General features: G+C 50.0%; 1 protein-coding gene across 1 annotated transcript; it reads left to right on the top strand.

Moving 5' to 3' along the window:
* The first annotated feature begins 1,005 nt into the window (after positions 1-1,005).
* Positions 1,006-19,321, top strand: LOC142731536 (uncharacterized). The gene is made up of 5 exons (XM_075849440.1): positions 1,006-1,150; positions 11,942-12,013; positions 12,628-13,601; positions 17,339-17,515; positions 17,664-19,321. The coding sequence occupies exons 1-5, from the start codon at positions 1,117-1,119 to the stop codon at positions 18,531-18,533; spliced, it is 2,127 nt and encodes a 708-aa protein (XP_075705555.1). The 5' UTR covers positions 1,006-1,116; the 3' UTR covers positions 18,534-19,321.
* Positions 19,322-21,051: the final 1,730 nt, after the last annotated feature.

Here is a 21,051-nt window from a genome sequence, read left to right as displayed (position 1 = left end):
CTGACCCCAAGTTGTGATAGAGACCCCCATATCTATTATACTGACCCCCAAATAGTGATAGAGACCCCCATATCTATTATACTGACCCCAAGTTGTGATAGAGACCCCCATATCTATTATACTGACCCCCAAATAGTGATAGAGACCCCCATATCTATTATACTGACTCCCAAATAGTGATAGACCCCCATATCTATTATACTGACCCCAAATAGTGATAGAGACCCCCATATCTATTATACTGACCCCCAAATAGTGATAGAGACCCCCATATCTATTATACTGACCCCCAAATAGTGATAGAGACCCCCATATCTATTATACTGACCCCCAAATAGTGATAGAGACCCCATATCTATTATACTGACCCCCAAATAGTGATAGAGACCCCAAGACCCCATATCTATTATACTGACCCCCAAATAGTGATAGAGACCCCCATATCTATTATACTGACCCCCAAATAGTGATAGAGACCCCCATATCTATTATACTGACCCCCAAATAGTGATAGAGACCCCCATATCTATTATACTGACCCCCAAATAGTGATAGAGACGCCATATCTATTATACTGACCCCCAAATAGTGATAGAGGCCCCCATATCTATTATACTGACCCCCAAATAGTGATAGAGACCCCATATCTATTATACTGACCCCCAAATAGTGATAGAGACCCCATATCTATTATACTGACCCCCAAATAGTGATAGAGGCCCCCATATCTATTATACTGACCCCCAAATAGTGATAGAGACCCCCACATCTATTATACTGACCCCCAAATAGTGATAGAGACCCCATATCTATTATACTGACCCCCAAATAGTGATAGAGACCCCCATATCTATTATACTGACCCCCAAATAGTGATAGAGACCCCCATATCTATTATACTGACCCCCAAATAGTGATAGAGACCCCCATATCTATTATACTGACTGTAGTCACACACTGCCCCCCTAGATAATTATACACCCACGTCCCCTTGTATTTCTTACGCCTTTGTGTGTGGCTCAGGGCACATTGACCTTTGATGACGTCGCGGTTCGTTTTTCGGAGGAGGAGTGGAGAGGGCTCCGCGCTCAGCAGAAGAATCTGTACAGGGAGGTGATGACCGACAATTATCTCAACCTGACGTCTCTGGGTAAGGAAGCGGTAATATGTGATGTCATAATGTGATGGACAGAGCTGTGATTTCATAATTTGATGGACAGAGCTGTGATGTCATAATGTGATAGAGCTGTGATGTCATAATGTGATAGAGCTGTGATATCATAGTTTTAGGGATGTCACGATACCAGAATTTGGACTTCGATACCGATACTTTGTGTAATATTTCGATACTCGATACCAAAACAATACTGTGCGAACAATAATAAAACAGAAAAAGTTCTTCCGTTTTCTGATGTGAGGCGCGAGGTGCGGTGATGATGATGATGATGATGAATTTTGAACCTCCAGGTGCCGCACATTAATTGTAATTCCATCGTGTTTCTCAGTCATATTGGACAACATTGGGTTAAAGGGAATGTGTCGCTAGAAAAAAAAAATTTTTTTTGTAGTTAATCAGTTAGTGTATAAATGATTAAACATTATTCTAATTTTTTTAATTTTTTCACGAGTCAGGAAATATTATAAATTAGATTCTAATTTATAATATTTCCCAGCGCTGGTCACTAGATGGAGCAATTCCCAAAATTGCAGCATTGGCATGTGGTAAAGCAACCTCATTGCTTTATGCTGCAAAATTTGAGAATACACACTCGCTCTAGTGAGCTCTCAGAATCCCCCCCTCCTTTATCCTGGCTAGTGCCGGGAGAAACGAGGGGATTGAATATTCAAACCTCCTACACTGTGTGTCGCCATTTTTTGAGCTAACACACAGTGTAGTAGGTTTACATACAGTAGTAATCACACACTAAAACACGTACATACACATGACCTAACTTACCTGCTCCTGCCGCCGCGGCTCCCTCCGGTCCGTCCGCTCCGTCTGCTCCCTCCGCTCCAAGTGCACAAGTCCGGAAGCCGCGACCGGAAGTAGTAATCTTACTGTCCGGCCGTGACTTCCGGTCCACAAGAAAATGGCGCCGGACGTCACTCGGCCGAAGACCTTCCATTTGGACTGTGGGAGCGGCGCATGCGCCGTTCCCACACAGACGGCGTACAGCATAGTGGATGGAACGGGCCCCGTTCGCATTCTCTATGGGGATGTATGTGCCGTATTCCATGTCTGTATTTGTCGTTAATCTACACTTAGGCCCCATGCACACGACCGTGCCCGCACTCACGGCCCGCGATTGCGGGCAAGGCCGGCCGCTGACTGACAGCCGCATTTTCGGGCCATGCTCCCATACAAATTATGGGAGCACGGCCCGCAAAATGCGAAAGAACGGACATGTTCCATAATTCCCGGAACATTTCCACGGCACGGACACCCTTCTGTAGTGCTACGGAAAGGTGTCAGTGTTCAATGAAAGTGAATGGCTCCGTTTTTGCAGACCGCAGTTGCGGTCCGCGAAAACTGAGGTGTTTTACGGTCGTGTGCATGGGGCCATACAGAGATGGAAAAAAAAATGGCAGCCCCCATAGACAAGAAAAAGTTACAAAATAAAAAAAAGTAAAACACAAACACACAAATAAAAATTTTTTTTTTTTAATAAAACACTAAAAGCAAATTGATATATAAAAAATTTTTTTCGCAACACTCGTCCTTTAATGTGTGAGGTGCATGATGGGCTTAATTACTATTAATGTGCGGCACATGGAGGTTCACAATTCATCATCATCATCGCCGCACCTCGTGCCGCACATTAATAAGTGAAAGAAAGAAGTTTTATATTTTATAACCGCGTGAACACGAATGACGCTATAAATGTGTAATTACGGTCGCGACGACTCTGAATATGTGAAGATTTTATGTATCGAGACTTATTCTAATGTTTATTGTAAAAAATGTGTTTTTGTTTTTTATTTACCATGGCTTTATTGATTTTTTTAGCTTTGATTGCAGCATTCAGGGGAATAGCGGCGGAGATGAGAGGTTTCTCTGATCTCCGCCGTTATAGCGGGGCTGCGGCTGTGTAATACAGTCATTCCCCCGCTCCCAACAAGAAGTGCGCGCGCGGTCAGCATGAGGTCATGCGGCCGGCACTGAAGACACTGCACTGCGCCCGCCATGTTCTGTCTTCATTACCGGCCGCATCACATCATCCTGACCGCGCGCGCTTCTCAGGAGCAGGGCAATGGCTGTATCACACCGCCGCAACCCCGCTCTCCTGTATTCATGTAAGACTATACTACGGCCGAACAGCTTAGTATCGAAATACATGAATTAACAGTATCGAAACAGTATCGAAGTTTCAATGCATCGTGCATCCCTACATAGTTTGGGTGGCAGTTATGTCAATGTAATGGGATAGTTTGGGTTTTAGTACTGTCACACTATGGGAGACATTGGTGTGATGTCATAGTTTGGGTTTTAGTACTGTCACACTATGGTAGACATTGGTGTGATGTCATAGTTTGGGTTTTAGTACTGTCACACTATGGGAGACATTGGTGTGATGTCATAGTTTGGTGTGCAGTAATCTCACTATGATAGAGCTGTATTATTCTAGTTCAGGAGCTGAAGTGATGTCATTCAGTGATAGAATTAAGATTTCATTGTTTGGGATGTAGTGATGTCATACTGTGGTAGAGCTGTGATGCCATAATTTGGGGGGCAGTGATGTTTGGGGTTATATTGATAGCATACTAGATGAGGTCATGTGACCGGCAGGTCTCTAATCAGTGGTAAGAACTGCAGAGATGAGATCATGGGACCGGCAGGTCTCTAATCAGTAGTAAGAACTGCAGAGATGAGGTCATGTGACCGGCAGGTCTCTTATCAGTGGTAAGAACTGCAGAGATGAGGTCATGTGACCGGCAGGTCTCTAATCAGTAGTAAGAACTGCAGAGATGAGGTCATGTGACCGGCAGGTCTCTAATGAGTAGTGAGAACTGCAGAGATGAGATCATGTGACCGGCAGGTCTCTTATCAGTGGTAAGAACTGCAGAGATGAGGTCATGTGACCGGCAGGTCTCTAATCAGTAGTGAGAACTGCAGAGATGAGATCATGTGACCGGCAGGTCTCTAATCAGTAGTAAGAACTGCAGAGATGAGATCATGTGACCAGCAGGCCTCTAATCAGTAGTGAGAACTGCAGAGATGAGGTCATGTGACCGGCAGGTCTCTAATCAGTAGTAAGAACTGCAGAGATGAGGTCATGTGACCGGCAGGTCTGTAATCAGTAGTAAGAACTGCAGAGATGAGATCATGTGACCGGCAGGTATCTAATCAGTAGTAAGAACTGCAGAGATGAGATCATGTGACCGGCAGGTCTATAATCAGTGGTAAGAACTGCAGAGATGAGATCATGTGACCGCAGGTCTCTAATCAGTGGTAAGAACTGCAGAGATGAGGTCATGTGACCGGCAGGTCTCTAATCAGTGGTAAGAACTGCAGAGATGAGGTCATGTGACCGGCAGGTGTGTAATCAGTAGTGAGAACTGCAGAGATGAGGTCATGTGACCGGCAGGTCTCTAATCAGTAGTAAGAACTGCAGAGATGAGATCATGTGACCGGCAGGTGTGTAATCAGTGGTAAGAACTGCAGAGATGAGATCATGTGACCGGCAGGTCTCTAATCAGTGGTAAGAACTGCAGAGATGAGATCATGTGACCGGCAGGTCTGTAATCAGTAGTAAGAACTGCAGAGATGAGGTCATGTGACCGGCAGGTCTCTAATCAGTGGTAAGAACTGCAGAGATGAGGTCATGTGACCGGCAGGTTTCTAATCAGTAGTAAGAACTACAGAGATGAGATCATGTGACCGGCAGGTCTCTAATCAGTGGTAAGAACTGCAGAGATGAGGTCATGTGACCGGCAGGTCTGTAATCAGTAGTAAGAACTGCAGAGATGAGATCATGTGACCGGCAGGTCTCTAATCAGTGGTAAGAACTGCAGAGATGAGGTCATGTGACCGGCAGGTGTGTAATCAGTAGTAAGAACTGCAGAGATGAGGTCATGTGACCGGCAGGTCTCTAATCAGTGGTAAGAACTGCAGAGATGAGATCATGTGACCGGCAGGTCTCTAATCAGTGGTAAGAACTACAGAGATGAGATCATGTGACCGGCAGGTGTGTAATCAGTAGTGAGAACTGCAGAGATGAGGTCATGTGACCGGCAGGTCTCTAATCAGTAGTAAGAACTGCAGAGATGAGATCATGTGACCGGCAGGTCTCTAATCAGTAGTAAGAACTGCAGAGATGAGGTCATGTGACCGGCAGGTATCTAATCAGTAGTAAGAACTGCAGAGATGAGATCATGTGACCGGCAGGTCTCTAATCAGTAGTAAGAACTGCAGAGATGAGGTCATGTGACCGGCAGGTCTCTAATCAGTAGTAAGAACTGCAGAGATGAGATCATGTGACCGGCAGGTCTCTAATCAGTGGTGAGAACTGCAGAGATGAGGTCATGTGACCGGCAGGTCTCTAATCAGTGGTAAGAACTGCAGAGATGAGATCATGTGACCAGCAGGTCTCTAATCAGTAGTGAGAACTGCAGAGATGAGGTCATGTGACCGGCAGGTCTCTAATCAGTAGTGAGAACTGCAGAGATGAGGTCATGTGACCGGCAGGTCTCTAATCAGTGGTAAGAACTGCAGAGATGAGGTCATGTGACCGGCAGGTCTCTAATCAGTAGTAAGAACTGCAGAGATGAGATCATGTGACCGGCAGGTCTCTAATCAGTAGTAAGAACTGCAGAGATGAGATCATGTGACCGGCAGGTCTCTAATCAGTGGTAAGAACTGCAGAGATGAGGTCATGTGACCGGCAGGTCTCTAATCAGTAGTAAGAACTGCAGAGATGAGGTCATGTGACCGGCAGGTCTCTAATCAGTGGTGAGAACTGCAGAGATGAGATCATGTGACCGGCAGGTCTGTAATCAGTAGTAAGAACTGCAGAGATGAGATCATGTGACCGGCAGGTCTCTAATCAGTAGTAAGAACTGCAGAGATGAGGTCATGTGACCGGCAGGTCTCTAATCAGTAGTAAGAACTGCAGAGATGAGGTCATGTGACCGGCAGGTCTCTAATCAGTGGTAAGAACTGCAGAGATGAGGTCATGTGACCGGCAGGTCTCTAATCAGTAGTAAGAACTGCAGGTGGTGCTATCTACAGGGGAGTGGTGCTATCTACAGGGGGAGTGGTACTATCTCAGGGGGAGTGGTGCTATCTACAGGGGAGTGGTACTATCTACAGGGGGAGTGATACTATCTACAGGGGAGTGGTGATATCTACAGGGGAGTGGTGATATCTACAGGGGAGTGGTGATATCTACAGGGGAGTGGTACTATCTACATCAGGGGTCTCAAACTCGGCCGGGTAAGTGGGCCGCATATAGAAAAAATGGGAAGTTGACGGGCGGCATTACTTTCAAATTTGATACAATACAAAATTATTGTTAATCAATTAGTTATTTGAACTACTATAACACTACATTACTAGAATAATAATACTACATTACTATAATAATACCGCTAGGTTTAAAATTTGAGATATTTCTCCTCGTGCTTATTTCAACAATCCAGCTTTTCAGTTTAAGTGTCGCTAAATGCAGTCCGGCGGCTCAGTTAGCACACATGTCAAGATTGGGCAGCCCCTTTTTAGATAGTTCCCTCTGTGGATGCTGCCGCAGTGCCCTCTGTAGATAATGCAACACACCCCTAGATAAGGCCACAGTGCCCTCTGTAGATAAGGCCACAGTGCCCTCTGTAGATAAGGCCACAGTGCCCTCTGTAGATAAGGCCACAGTGCCCTCTGTAGATAAGGCCACAGTGCCCTCTGTAGATAAGGCCACAGTGCCCTCTGTAGATAAGGCCACAGTGCCCTCTGTAGATAAGGCCACAGTGCCCTCTGTAGATAATGCAACACATCCCTAGATAATGCCAGTGTCCTCTTCAGATACTGCCACACACCCACTTGTAAATAATGCCACAGTGCCCTCTGTAGAGGCTGCCACAGTGTCCTCTGTAGAGGCTGCCACAAGGCCCTCTGTAGAGGCTGCCACAGTGCCCTCTGTAGAGGCTGCCACAGTGCCCTCTGTAGAGGCTGCCACAGTGCCCTCCGTAGAGGCTGCCACAGTGCCCTCCGTAGAGGCTGCCACAGTGCCCTCCGTAGAGGCTGCCACAGTGCCCTCCGTAGAGGCTGCCACAGTTCCCTCTGTAGATGCTGCCACAGTGATGTCATGGGCTTGCCCAGAGCTGGAGTCCCGGAGCAGAGCCGCTTCTGGCACTCTGCCTGGGATTCTAGCTCTGCTCCTGACATCACTGTCCATATATGGACAGAGATGTCAGGGGCAACCCCAGAGCTGGAGTCCCAGGCAGAGCGCTAGTAGGCTCTTCCTGGGACTCCAGCTGTGCTCCTGACATCACTGGGACTCCTGCTCTGGGGAAGCCCCTGACATCATTGTCGATGTATGGACAGCGATGTCAGAGGCTTCCCCAGAGTCCCGGAGCAGAGCCGATAATAGCGCTCTGCTCGGGACTCCGGCTCTGGGGAAGCCCCAGACATCGCTGTTCATATGTGGACAGCGATGTCAGGGAATTCCACAGAGTCCAGGAGCAGAGCCGACACCAGCACTCTGCTCCGCTTAGGGCAAGACCCTGACACACTGTCCATATATGGGCAGCGATGTCAGGGAATTCCACAGAGTCTCGGAGCAGAGCCTGTACTAGCGCTTTGCCCGGGACTCCTGCTCTGGGGAAGCCCCAGACATCGCTGTTCATATATGGGCAGCGATGTCAGGGAATTCCACAGAGTCCCGGAGCAGAGCCGATACTAGCGCTCTGCCCGGGACTCCGCTCTGGGGAAGACCCTGACACACTGTCCATATATGGCCAGATATGTCAGGGAATTCCGCAGCGTCCCGGAGCAGAGCCTATACTAGCGCTCTGCCCGGGACTCCGCTCTGGGGAAGACCCTGACACACTGTCCACATATGGGCAGCGATGTCAGGGAATTCCACAGAGTCCCGGAGCAGAGCCTGTACTAGCACTCTGCCCGGGACTCCGGCTCTGGGGAAGCCCCAGATATCGCTGTTCATATGTGGACAGCGATGTCAGGGAATTCCACAGAGTCCCGGAGCAGAGCCGACACCAGCGCTCTGCTCGGGACTCCGGCTCTGGGGAAGCCCCAGACATCGCTGTTTCATATGTGGACAGCGATGTCAGGGAATTCCAGAGTCTCGGAGCAGAGCCAATACTAACGGCTCTGTGTCCCGCGGGTCGCAGATGACAGCCCCAGGGGCCGCATGCGGCCCTCGGGCCGCGTGCTTGAGACCCCTGATCTACATGGAAGTGGTACTATCTACATGGAAGTGGTACTATCTACATGGAAGTGGTACTATCTACATGGAAGTGGTACTATCTACATGGAAGTGGTACTATCTACAGGGAAGTGGTACTATCTACAGGGGGAGTGGTACTATCTACAGGAGGAGTGGTACTATCTACAGGGGGAGTGGTACTATCTACAGGGGGAGTGGTACTATCTACAGGGGGAGTGGTACTATCTACAGGGGGAGTGGTACTATCTACAGGGGAGTGGTGCCATCTACAGGGGGAATGGTACTATCTACAGAGGGAGTCATACTATCTACAGGGGAGTGGTTTCTATCTACAGGGGAGTAGTGCGATCTACAGGGGAGTGGTACTATCTACATGGGAGTGGTGCTATCTACAGGGGAGTGATGCTATCTACAGGGGAGTGGTACTATCTACAGGGGAGTGGTACTATCTACAGGGGAGTGGTACTATCTACAGGGGCGTGGTACTATCTACAGGGGCGTGGTACTTTCTACAGGGGAGTGGTGCTATGTACAGGGGAGTGGTGCTATGTACAGGGGAGTGGGGCTATCTACAGGGGAGGGGTGCTATCTACAGGGGAGGGGTGCTATCTACAGGGGAGGGGTGCTATCTACAGGGGAGGGGTGCTATCTACAGGGGAGGGGTGCTATCTACAGGGGAGGGGTGCTATCTACAGGGGAGGGGTGCTATCTACAGGGGAGGGGTGCTATCTACAGGGGAGTGGTACTATCTACAGAGGGAGTGGTACTATCTACAGGGGAGTGGTGCTATCTACAGGAGAGTGGTACTATCTACAGGGGAGTGGTACTATCTACAGGGGGATTGGTACTATCTACTGGGGAGTGGTACTATCTACAGAGGGAGTGGTACTATATACAGCGGAGTGGTGCTATCTACAGGAGAGTGGTGCTATCTACAGGGGAGTGGTACTACCTACATGGAAGTGGTACTATCTACAGGGGGAGTGGTACTATCTACAGGGGGAGTGGTACTATCTACATGGAAGTGGTACTATCTACAGGGGGAGTGGTGCTATCTACAGGGGAGTGGTACTATCTGCAGGGGAGTGGTTCTATCTACAGGGGAGGGGTACTATCTACAGGGGGAGTGGTACTATCTACAGGGGGAGTGGTACTATCTACAGGGGGAGTGGTACTATCTACATGGAAGTGGTACTATCTACAGGGGGAGTGGTGCTATCTGCAGGGGAGTGGTACTATCTGCAGGGGAGTGGTTCTATCTACAGGGGAGGGGTACTATCTACAGGGTTGTGGTACTATCTACAGGGGGAGTGGTACTATCTACAGGTTGAGTGGTACTATCTACAGAGGAGTGGTACTATCTACAGGGGAGTGGTGCTATCTACAGGGGGAATGGTACTATCTACAGAGGGAGTCATACTATCTACAGGGGAGTGGTGCTATCTACAGGGGAGTGGTGCTATCTACAGGGGAGTGGTGCTATCTACAGGGGAGTGGTGCTATCTACAGGGGAGTGGTGCTATCTACAGGGGAGTGGTGCTATCTACAGGGGAGTGGTACTATCTACAGGGTTGTGGTACTATCTACAGGGTTGTGGTACTATCTACAGGGGGAGTGGTACTATCTACAGATTGAATGGTACTATCTACAGGTTGAGTGGTACTATCTACAGGGGAGTGGTACTATCTACAGGGGAGTGGTACTATCTACAGGGTTGTGGTACTATCTACAGGGTTGTGGTACTATCTACAGGTTGAGTGGTACTATCTACAGGTTGAGTGGTACTATCTACAGAGGAGTGGTACTATCTACAGGGGAGTGGTACTATCTACAGGGGAGTGGTACTATCTACAGGGGAGTGGTGCTATCTACAGGGGGAATGGTACTATCTACAGAGGGAGTCATACTATCTACAGGGGAGTCATACTATCTACAGGGGAGTCATACTATCTACACGGGAGTGGTGCTATCTACAGGGGAGTGGTGCTATCTACAGGGGAGTGGTGCTATCTACAGGGGAGTGGTGCTATCTACAGGGGAGTGGTGCTATCTACAGGGGAGTGGTGCTATCTACAGGGGAGTGGTGCTATCTACAGGGGAGTGGTGCTATCTACAGGGGAGTGGTGCTATCTACAGGGGAGTGGTGCTATCTACAGGGGAGTGGTGCTATCTACAGGGGAGTGGTGCTATCTACAGGGGAGTGGTGCTATCTACAGGGGAGTGGTGCTATCTACAGGGGAGTGGTGCTATCTACAGGGGAGTGGTGCTATCTACAGGGGAGTGGTGCTATCTACAGGGGAGTGGTGCTATCTACAGGGGAGTGGTGCTATCTACAGGGGAGTGGTGCTATCTACAGGGGAGTGGTGCTATCTACAGGGGAGTGGTGTTATCTACAGGGGAGTGGTGCTATCTACAGGGGAGTGGTGCTATCTACAGGGGAGTGGTGCTATCTACAGGGGAGTGGTGCTATCTACAGGGGAGTGGTGCTATCTACAGGGGAGTGGTGCTATCTACAGGGGAGTGGTGCTATCTACAGGGGAGTGGTGCTATCTACAGGGGAGTGGTGCTATCTACAGGGGAGTGGTGCTATCTACAGGGGAAGTGGTGCTATCTACAGGGGAAGTGGTATTATCTACAGGAAGAGTGGTACTATCTACAGGGGAGTGGTGCTATCTACAGGGAAGTGGTGCTATCTACAGGGAAGTGGTACTATCTACAGGGGAGTGGTGCTATCTACAGGGAAGTGGTGCTATCTACAGGGGAGTGGTACTATCTACAGGGTTGTGGTACTATCTACAGGGGGAGTGGTACTATCTACAGGTTGAGTGGTACTATCTACAGGGGAGTGGTGCTATCTACAGGGGGAATGGTACTATCTACAGAGGGAGTCATACTATCTACAGGGGAGTCATACTATCTACAGGGGAGTCATACTATCTACAGGGGGAGTGGTACTATCTACAGGGGGAGTGGTACTATCTACAGGGGGAGTGGTACTATCTACAGGGGGAGTGGTACTATCTACAGGGGGAGTGGTACTATCTACAGGGGGAGTGGTACTATCTACAGGGGAGTGTTACTATCTACAGGGGGGTGGAACTTATCACAGGGTGTGGTACTATCTTGTGATTGACAGAGCTGTGATGTTGTAGTTTGGAGTGTAGTGATGTCATACTGTGATAGGCAGAGCAGTGATGTCATACATTGGGGTTTAGGGATGTCATACTGTGATTGACAGAGCTGTGATGTTGTAGTTTGGAGTGTAGTGATGTCATACTGTGATAGGCAGAGCAGTGATGTCATACATTGGGGTTTAGGGATGTCATACTGTGATTGACAGAGCTGTGATGTTGTAGTTTGGAGTGTAGTGATGTCATACTGTAATAGAGCAGTGATGTCATAGTTTGGGGCACAATAATATCATGCTGTGATTGACAGAGCTGTGATGTTGTAGTTTGGGGTTTAGTGATGTCATACTGTGATAGAGCTGTGATAGCAGTGATGTCATACTGTGAATTCCTATTTATCTTTTCCTATTTGCACAGGACTTACGATTTCGCCCCCGGAGATTGTGGTGAAGATTGAGAGGGGGGAGGATCCTTGCGTTGACGCTGCAGGTCTGTATTAATCTTTGGTTATCAGACACTTTATAAATTAAATTGATATGTATGAAAAAGCTCTCGTAACGTGGGGGAAGGGTGCGCATTATCTTCACATCAAGTCCCATGATATATCAGACTCTAGTCACCTCCACATCTGCATTCACCATTGTGAGTGCAGCTCTGGATGTGCCTGGAGAATGGGACAGCATGTAACATTAGAATATTGACTGCAGCTCTGGATATGACTGGAAAACCTGATTTATCAGCAGAATTATGGATGCAGCTTTGGATGTGACTGAAGTACAAGACATGATATAACCGCAAAAATGTGACTAATCACATCCAGAGCAGCGGAGAATAAGACCTGATATAACATCCAAAATGTGACTGCTGCTCTGGATGTGATTAGAGAATACGACCTGATGTAACAACAGGAGTGTGACTGCAGCTTTGGATGTGACCGATGTATAAGACATGATGCAACAGCAGAATTGTGACTGCAGCTCTGGATGTGACTTGAGTATAAGCTATAACTCAGGGTCGGTAACGATTTCCTCATATGTAGAAGTTACTGGTGAGAAGACGTTCAGGATTCGGACGTTTCATTGTGTGTTTTCTCTCTTCTGCAGGTGACAGGATGGTGAACGGGGGCGCTGCAGGCAGCCGCGAGGGTCTGTGGGGTAAAGAGCGCCAAAGAGCATTCGCACAAGAGGGAGGTCCGAGCTTCAGCCCAGCAGGGGGCGTGGTGACAAGAAGGTCCTTAAGATTAGTAAAAAGAATCTCCGGACAGGGGACAGAAGAGCGAAAACGATCAAAATCAAGCGCCAAAACCACGGATCAGACAGCGGCGACTCCTCCAAGTCATAACACGAGTCACAGCTCCGCCCAGGACCGCTCTCCGCCCAGGACCTCTGCTTATAATGGTCTTCAGCCGTCACACGGTGCAGGTAGACCCCCAGCTCCCGGCCCCAGTGACTGCCGCGCCAAGAATCCTTGTGAGAGCGAAGCCGCCGCACCCTGGGAGAACCCCGACCCGGACGGTGAAGAGAAACCCCACACGTGTGCTCAGTGCGGCGAGAGCTGGAGCCGCCTCATCGACTTCTTAACCCACCAGATGGGCAACTGCCAGGACCGTCCGCACCGCTGTAACATCTGCTCCAAGACCTTTGCTAAGAAGCAGCATCTGAACGCCCACCGCCGGACGCACACCGAGGATCGGCCCTACACCTGTAACCAGTGTGGGAGGAGCTTCCGGCAGAACTCCACCCTCACCACCCACCTGTGGAGTCACGCCGGACACAAGCCCTTCCACTGCTCCTGCTGCACCAAGAGCTTCAGCCGGAAGACGGACCTGGTGGCGCACGTGAGGAGACACACGGGGGAGCGGCCCTACGAGTGCCCCTACTGCTGGGACAGGTTCATACGGAAGAAATCTCTCCAGCGCCACCTACAGAAACACACGGGGGAAAACCTGAGGACCGGCTGGGAGCTCAACTACCCCAGATGGAAGCAGAGCCAGAGCTTTGTGGAGGGGATTCTGAAGGTTGAAGAGCCTCCTGCAGAAGAGATGTCCGCGCACCCCACCTCCGAATCCACCAGGGAGGTAATTACCAGCTGTGGGGAAACCGTCATCTCACATGACTTACATATGTTCATCCTGAGCTTCCTCGTTCATGAATAGAATGCCAGAAGTGCAGTGAGGACTGACACTTCCACAGGCCGAGCAGTACGAGGGGGGGGAGACTAGAGGGGGATGTTACTACATAATAAAAACTGTCAGGCTAGTCGGGGTGTGGAAAGGTGGGAGATGCCCCAATAGATACAGTAATGGCCGCCATTAGTGGTTGTCACTCAGCGTCTGTGACCAGAGTGATGACGCGTCGTCCTTAATGACATCATGTGACTGCCGCAGAACATTATATCGTGAACGTAACACGACCACAGGCCGCAGCCGTCACCTGACGCCATTACGGACGGCTCCCTATCGCACCAGGATATAAACACTAACGCCTCATACACACGAGCGTAGCCATGTGCACGGTCCGTGATAACGGCACGGACGGCCGCGGAGTGTCATCCTCGGGCCATGCGCAATTCATGAACCGTGAACACATTGATTTAAATGAGCCCGGACAATGCACGGACCGTGGAAACCGAGCATGAAATGAATGGGTCAGCCACATTTTTTGCAGATAAATTGTGGACGCAAAAACACGTTCGTGTGGATGAGGCCTTAATCAGCGAGAAGCAGCGGAATATTACACCGGTAATTATATTATATTAGAAGCTCGTGATCTTTTCTATCTGAAGAGGCTCATTGGTGAAATGCTGCAGTAGTCTCTGTGACCACCAGATGGCAGCGCTGCAGGCGACATCCCTGATAGAGAAGCGTCTCGTTCTACAGCTGCTGCTGCGGGGAGATTATCACCAGAGCTAGTAAATGATGAGGTGGCAGCGCTGCAGGCGACAACCCTTATAGAGAAGCGTCTCGTTCTACAGCTTTTGCGGGGAGGTTATCACCAGATCCAGTAGAGGATGAGATGGCAGCGCTGCAGGTGACATCCCTGATAGAGAAGCGTCTCGTTCTACAGCTGCTGCTGCGGGGAGGAGATCACCAGATCTAGTAGATGATGAGATGGCAGCGCTGCAGGCGACATCCCTGATAGAGAAGCGTCTCGTTCTACAGCTGCTGCTGCGGGGAGGTTATCACCAGATCTAGTAGATGATGAGATGGCAGCGCTGCAGGCGACATCCCTGATAGAGAAGCGTCTCGTTCTACAGCTGCTGCTGCGGGGAGGAGATCACCAGATCTAGTAGATGATGAGATGGCAGCGCTGCAGGCGACATCCCTGATAGAGAAGCGTCTCGTTCTACAGCTGCTGCTGCGGGGAGGAGATCACCAGATCTGGTAGATGATGAGATGGCAGCGCTGCAGGCGACATCCCTGATAGAGAAGCGTCTCGTTCTACAGCTGCTGCTGCGGGGAGGAGATCACCAGATCTAGTAAATGATGAGATGGCAAGCGCTGCAGGCGACATCCCTGATAGAGAAGCGTCTCGTTCTACAGCTGCTGCTGCGGGGAGGTTATCACCAGATCTGGTAGATGATGAGATGGCAGCGCTGCAGGCGACATCCCTGATAGAGAAGCGTCTCGTTCTACAGCTGCTGCTGCGGGGAGGAGATCACCAGATCTAGTAGATGATGAGATGGCAGCGCTGCAGGCGACATCCCTGATAGACAAGCGTCTCGTTCTGCTGCTGCGGGGAGGAGATCACCAGATCTGGTAAATGATGAGATGGCAGCGCTGCAGGCGACATCCCTGATAGAGAAGCGTCTCGTTCTACAGCTGCTGCTGCGGGGAGGTTATCACCAGATCTGGTTGATGATGAGATGGCAGCGCTGCAGGCGTCATCCCTGATAGAGAAGCGTCTCGTTCTACAGCTGCTGCTGCGGGGAGGTTATCACCAGATCTAGTAGATGATGAGATGGCAGCGCTGCAGGTGACATCCCTGATAGAGAAGCGTCTCGTTCTACAGCTGCTGCTGCGGGGAGGAGATCACCAGATCTAGTAGATGATGAGATGGCAGCGCTGCAGGTGACATCCCTGATAGAGAAGCGTCTCGTTCTACAGCTGCTGCTGCGGGGAGGTTATCACCAGATCTAGTAAATGATGAGATGGCAGCGCTGCAGGCGACATCCCTGATAGAGAAGCATCTCATTCTACAGCTGCTGCTGCGGGGAGGAGATCACCAGATCTAGTAGATGATGAGATGGCAGCGCTGCAGGCGACATCCCTGATAGAGAAGCGTCTCGTTCTACAGCTGCTGCTGCGGGGAGGTTATCACCAGATCTAGTAAATGATGAGATGGCAACGCTGCAGGCGACATCCCTGATAGAGAAGCGTCTCGTTCTACAGCTGCTGCTGCGGGGAGGAGATCACCAGATCTAGTAGATGATGAGATGGCAGCGCTGCAGGCGACATCCCTGATAGAGAAGCGTCTCGTTCTACAGCTGCTGCTGCGGGGAGTTTATCACCAGATCTGGTAGATGATGAGATGGCAGCGCTGCAGGCGACATCCCTGAACGAGAAGCGTCTCGTTCTACAGCTGCTGCTGCGGGGAGGAGATCACCAGATCTAGTAGATGATGAGATGGCAGCGCTGCAGGCGACATCCCTGATAGAGAAGCGTCTCGTTCTACAGCTGCTGCTGCGGGGAGGTTATCACCAGATCTAGTAAATGATGAGATGGCAGTGCTGCAGGCGACATCCCTGATAGAGAAGCGTCTCGTTCTACAGCTGCTGCTGCGGGGAGGAGATCACCAGATCTAGTAGATGATGAGATGGCAGCGCTGCAGGCGACATCCCTGATAGAGAAGCGTCTCGTTCTACAGCTGCTGCTGCGGGGAGGAGATCACCAGATCTAGTAGATGATGAGATGGCAGCGCTGCAGGTGACATCCCTGATAGAGAAGCGTCTCGTTCTACAGCTGCTGCTGCGGGGAGGAGATCACCAGATCTAGTAAATGATGAGATGGCAGTGCTGCAGGCGAGATCCCTGATAGAGAAGCGTCTCGTTCTACAGCTGCTGCTGCGGGGAGGAGATCACCAGATCTAGTAAATGATGAGATGGCAGCGCTGCAGGCGACATCCCTGATAGAGAAGCGTCTCGTTCTACAGCTGCTGCTGCGGGGAGGTTATCACCAGATCTAGTAAATGATGAGATGGCAGCGCTGCAGGCGACATCCCTGATAGAGAAGCGTCTCGTTCTACAGCTGCTGCTGCGGGGAGGAGATCACCAGATCTAGTAGATGATGAGATGGCAGCGCTGCAGGCGACATCCCTGATAGAGAAGCGTCTCGTTCTACAGCTGCTGCTGCGGGGAGGAGATCACCAGATCTGGTAGATGATGAGATGGCAGCGCTGCAGGCGACATCCCTGATAGAGAAGCGTCTCGTTCTACAGCTGCTGCTGCGGGGAGGAGATCACCAGATCTAGTAGATGATGAGATGGCAGCGCTGCAGGCGACATCCCTGATAGAGAAGCGTCTCGTTCTACAGCTGCTGCTGTGGGGAGGAGATCACCAGATCTAGTAACTAATAACCAGGTGATCGGATGCAGCCGTTCGGAGGAGAGGTTCTACTCAGTGTGATAGCCGCTGGGGCAGTAGTAGTTTTGTGCTTTGCTGCAGTGCATTGTAGGACATGTAGTGTGTTGTTCCCATGATGCAGTTGAGCATTGTGCGCTGTTACGGCGGCGTCTGTCGAACTCGTGTTGTCACTGATCTTTTATGTGTGTTGTATAATTTACTTCAGAACGAGCCGTGACAGATTTTTCTTTTCAGCTGCGCCTCCGGTGGGATACAGAGGCGAACAGGGAGTCCCCGGATGAAGAGCGCCCGCCGCCGCCGCCACCGCTGCAGGAATTAATACAGTCAGTAGAACCGATAAAAATTGAGGTGGAAGAGGAGAACTACGAACCCGAGGCATTTACCAAGAAGGAGCAGAGCACACAGACACAGGTACACTCCCAGCATGCACCAGCAGCGTCGAGGTGGGGGAGGGTCACAGTTCATGTGGATCCACCGCATAATCACGTACAGGGTGTCATAGATTCTGTTGTCTATACTCTCTGTTATCAACCATTTTGTCTTTTCCCTTTGATCCCAGAGCAAAAGGCCCAGTCGGCTGCATCAGGAGATGCTCCGGGAGCTCAAGAGGTTCCGCAGGAGCACGGCACAGGCTCAGCGTGAACGGGACCTAATGAGATCAGCCATGGACCAGATGGCCCAAGAGATGAAGGAGCTGAAGGAAATGGTAGCCACGCTGTGTTCCCCCGGTGGCCGCCGCCCTCCAGCTCAACCATCCGCCATCTTGGTGCAGAATTCCTGTCCGGTTTGGAGTCGACCCCACGAGGACAGACACTCTACGGAGTCCAGCCGGGCCTCCCCGGAGAGCAGCCTGCAGTGCGGATACAGCTACACCCTGGAAGCCCTCACAGACCGGGACAGAGAGCAGGTGTCCTGGATGTACGAGAATCCCCCCCATGACGAGGACGACATGTTACCCACCACCACCATCAAACGTGAGGAGGAGGACGAGGAGGAAGAGGAGTCAGAGCTGAGCCTGTCCCCAGAGGCCGGATACTATGAGCTCCCCCAATATGAATCCTGCAGGATAGGGGAGCGACTCCCTAACATCTCCATGCAGCCTCTGAGCGCAGAGAATGAGTGGGGCCTCCTGGCCCGGAGCGCAGGGAAGCCGGGGCGGTTTGCGGCCCTTGTGTTCCGGGCCCTGGTCCCGTTTGACATCTACAAGGGTTGGGTGAACAGAGTGAATCTAGACGGCTTGAGAGGCAGGCAGGGAATCCCGCTGAACGTGAAGAGGCGAGTGATGGCCGTGGTGGAGCGACACTTTACCCTGCGCAAGTCGGACCAAAGCGAGATCCGCAACCGATTAAACGAACAGCTGCGCACCCGGCGCAAGAGCAACAAACACCCCCAACCTGGACAGTCAGAAATACAACTCCTCAACAGGTAGAAGCCAAGGACCGAGAGGGGGGGGGGGGTCCGGGGGTGAGCACGGAGCTAACACTCTACCACGAACCCATATGTATCATACAACACAAGCAGCCTTCCCGGAGAACAATGCAGCCCCCCATGATATAATAGTAGCCAGCATTATTATATACAGGACAAAGCAAAGGATCATGGGAAACCCCTCCCGGGACTGATCTCCCATAAATCCTTCATTTATTAGACTCTTCGCTTCCGTTCTCATTGTCTTTATTTACAGATAATCCCCTGGTGGGGGAGGGGGCTGCATGGAGTGAGAAGACTTCCCTTAATGTCATCATTTTTGGGTTATTGGACAGTAACGCCGGATATGTAGTAAGATTGTTATAACAGACCTCACTCTGGAGGGTGTGGGAGTTCAGGTTGCCTAGAAACCATCTGGCCTTCAGTCTGGGTGACCACCATCTGAGTACATGTAACTGTGGGCAATAAAGTGGTCACAGGAAGTTCTCTCTGCTGTACAGTAGACTGCCTCTCCATGCTGCACAGACCCTCTGACTGTATGAAGGGTGAGAACAAAACATCATGCAGCGTTAGGGAAAAACTATGAGGGTCTGTGGTGCTGGGTAATTACCACTATGGGCACTGGAGTGGCGGTTGTCAGTGGTTGTCACCCAGCGTCATCAGTGTAAGAGGACGACCCAGGAGCTGAGATTTCTGGGTACTTTATTTTAGGATTTTCTTTTAAAGGGACACGATCATCAGAGAGCGCCATTTTACATTTTCCTTTTTTTTAAAAAAACAAACAAAGAACTTTGAATCAATTTTTATTCTTTATCTTTCCATTTAAAATAAATAATGAAATGTTGCAGTTTTCTCATTGGCCACTAGATGTCAGGTTGGTGAAAAAGCAGCACCTCGTTTTACAGCCTGTGGTAAAGATGAATGCTACCTCATTATTGACGGTGGGTGAATGGCTCTGTGACAGGTCTGTTGTTTCCACGATCTTAGATAAGCGGCAGACAACAACCAAGGCAAGAGTGTAGACTGAGCAAAGAGCACGGAGAGTGAGCGGGTGAGTGGGTGGGTGAGGTTATCTGGGGAGGGTTTTGTTGTCACAACAAGTAGATGGGGTTACCTGGAGAGGACAGATGAGGTCACAACAAGTCGATGAGGTTATCTTGCGAGGGTTGATGATGTCACAACAAGTGGGTGAGGTTATCTGGAAAGGACAGATGATGTCACAACGAGTGGGTGAGGTTATCTGGGGAGAGCTGATGATGTCACAGTGAGTGGATGGGTTATATGGGGAGATATGTGATATTGCTCATCTCCAAGTGCATGAAAAGCAAAATACACACACTGGGAATGAGTAGCTCTTTTAAATGTGAGGAACCCATGTTGATGAGTGTCCCTTTAATGTGTTAATGCAGAGGGTCCCCCTTTAATGTGTTAATGCAGAGGGTGCGGTGTCATATTGTATGACTTTTTTAACAGCGCAGGATTAGACTAGTGACCCCAGAAGCTGGACGTTTACTGCGCGTTCTCCTGCGTCACTTCATGGCGTCCATGTCTCTGAGCCGCAGAAGTCAGGTGAGGGATTATTATGGTGACAGCGGGAGCGCAGTGCCGGTCACACTCAGGCCACGTCCCCTGACACCTTCACTCTGACTTGCGGCTCATTAGCAGAGCAGGGAAATTCTGCGGGGAAATGTCCACACACCTGATCTCATATGAATAATGATCACAACCAGGAGCAGGAAATCATCATGATAATCCACATCATGTCATCAATACCTGGATGGAAATGTAAACTACCAGAGAGTCAAGAGTGACAGCGCAGACTGCCGCAGCAACTTCTGACATTAGCACTGCACGAGCGATGCCTATCCGTATATAAGACTATGATAACGCTGCCATAGTGCCATACAGTTCCAGTATAGCGTATACTACAATGCCCAGCGTGCTATACTATGCCCATTGAGCCATACTGTCCCCACATAGTCAGACTAACCCACACAGCCATACTGTCCCCACATAGTCAGACTAACCCACACAGCCATACTGTCCCCACATAGTCAGACTAACCCACACAGCCATACTGTCCCCACATAGTCAGACTAACCCACACAGCCATACTGTCCCCACATAGTCAGACTAACCCACACAGCCATACTGTCCTCACATACCATATAGAGTCATATTATGCCCACATAGAACTACACTGTCCCCACATAAAGTCATACTGTCCATACATAGATCCATTCATAGTCATACTGTCCATACATAGAGCCATTCATAGTCATACTGTCCATACATAGAGCCATTCATAGTCATACTGTCCATACATAGATCCATACATAGTCATACTGTCCATACATAGATCCATACATAGTCATACTGTCCATACATAGATCCATTCATAGTCATACTGTCCATACATAGAGCCATTCATAGTCATACTGTCCATACATAGAGCCATTCATAGTCATACTGTCCATACATAGAGCCATTCATAGTCATACTGTCCATACATAGAGCCA

The sequence above is a fragment of the Rhinoderma darwinii genome, unplaced genomic scaffold (assembly GCF_050947455.1).
Source record: "Rhinoderma darwinii isolate aRhiDar2 unplaced genomic scaffold, aRhiDar2.hap1 Scaffold_820, whole genome shotgun sequence".
NCBI lineage: Eukaryota > Metazoa > Chordata > Amphibia > Anura > Rhinodermatidae > Rhinoderma > Rhinoderma darwinii.
The sequence above is the reverse complement of the archived record's forward strand: the minus strand, read 5'-3'. Positions and strand labels throughout refer to the sequence as shown.

What these genes read in the sequence shown, in the direction of transcription:
- LOC142731536 (XM_075849440.1), top strand. Translation starts at nt 1,117, where the DNA reads ATGACCGACAATTATCTCAACCTGACGTCTCTGG. An exon ending in TCCTTGCGTTGACGCTGCAG is followed by an intron (nt 12,014 to 12,627) that starts GTCTGTATTAAT and finishes TCTCTTCTGCAG; the next exon opens with GTGACAGGATGGTGAACGGG. An exon ending in AGCAGAGCACACAGACACAG is followed by an intron (nt 17,516 to 17,663) that starts GTACACTCCCAG and finishes CTTTGATCCCAG; the next exon opens with AGCAAAAGGCCCAGTCGGCT.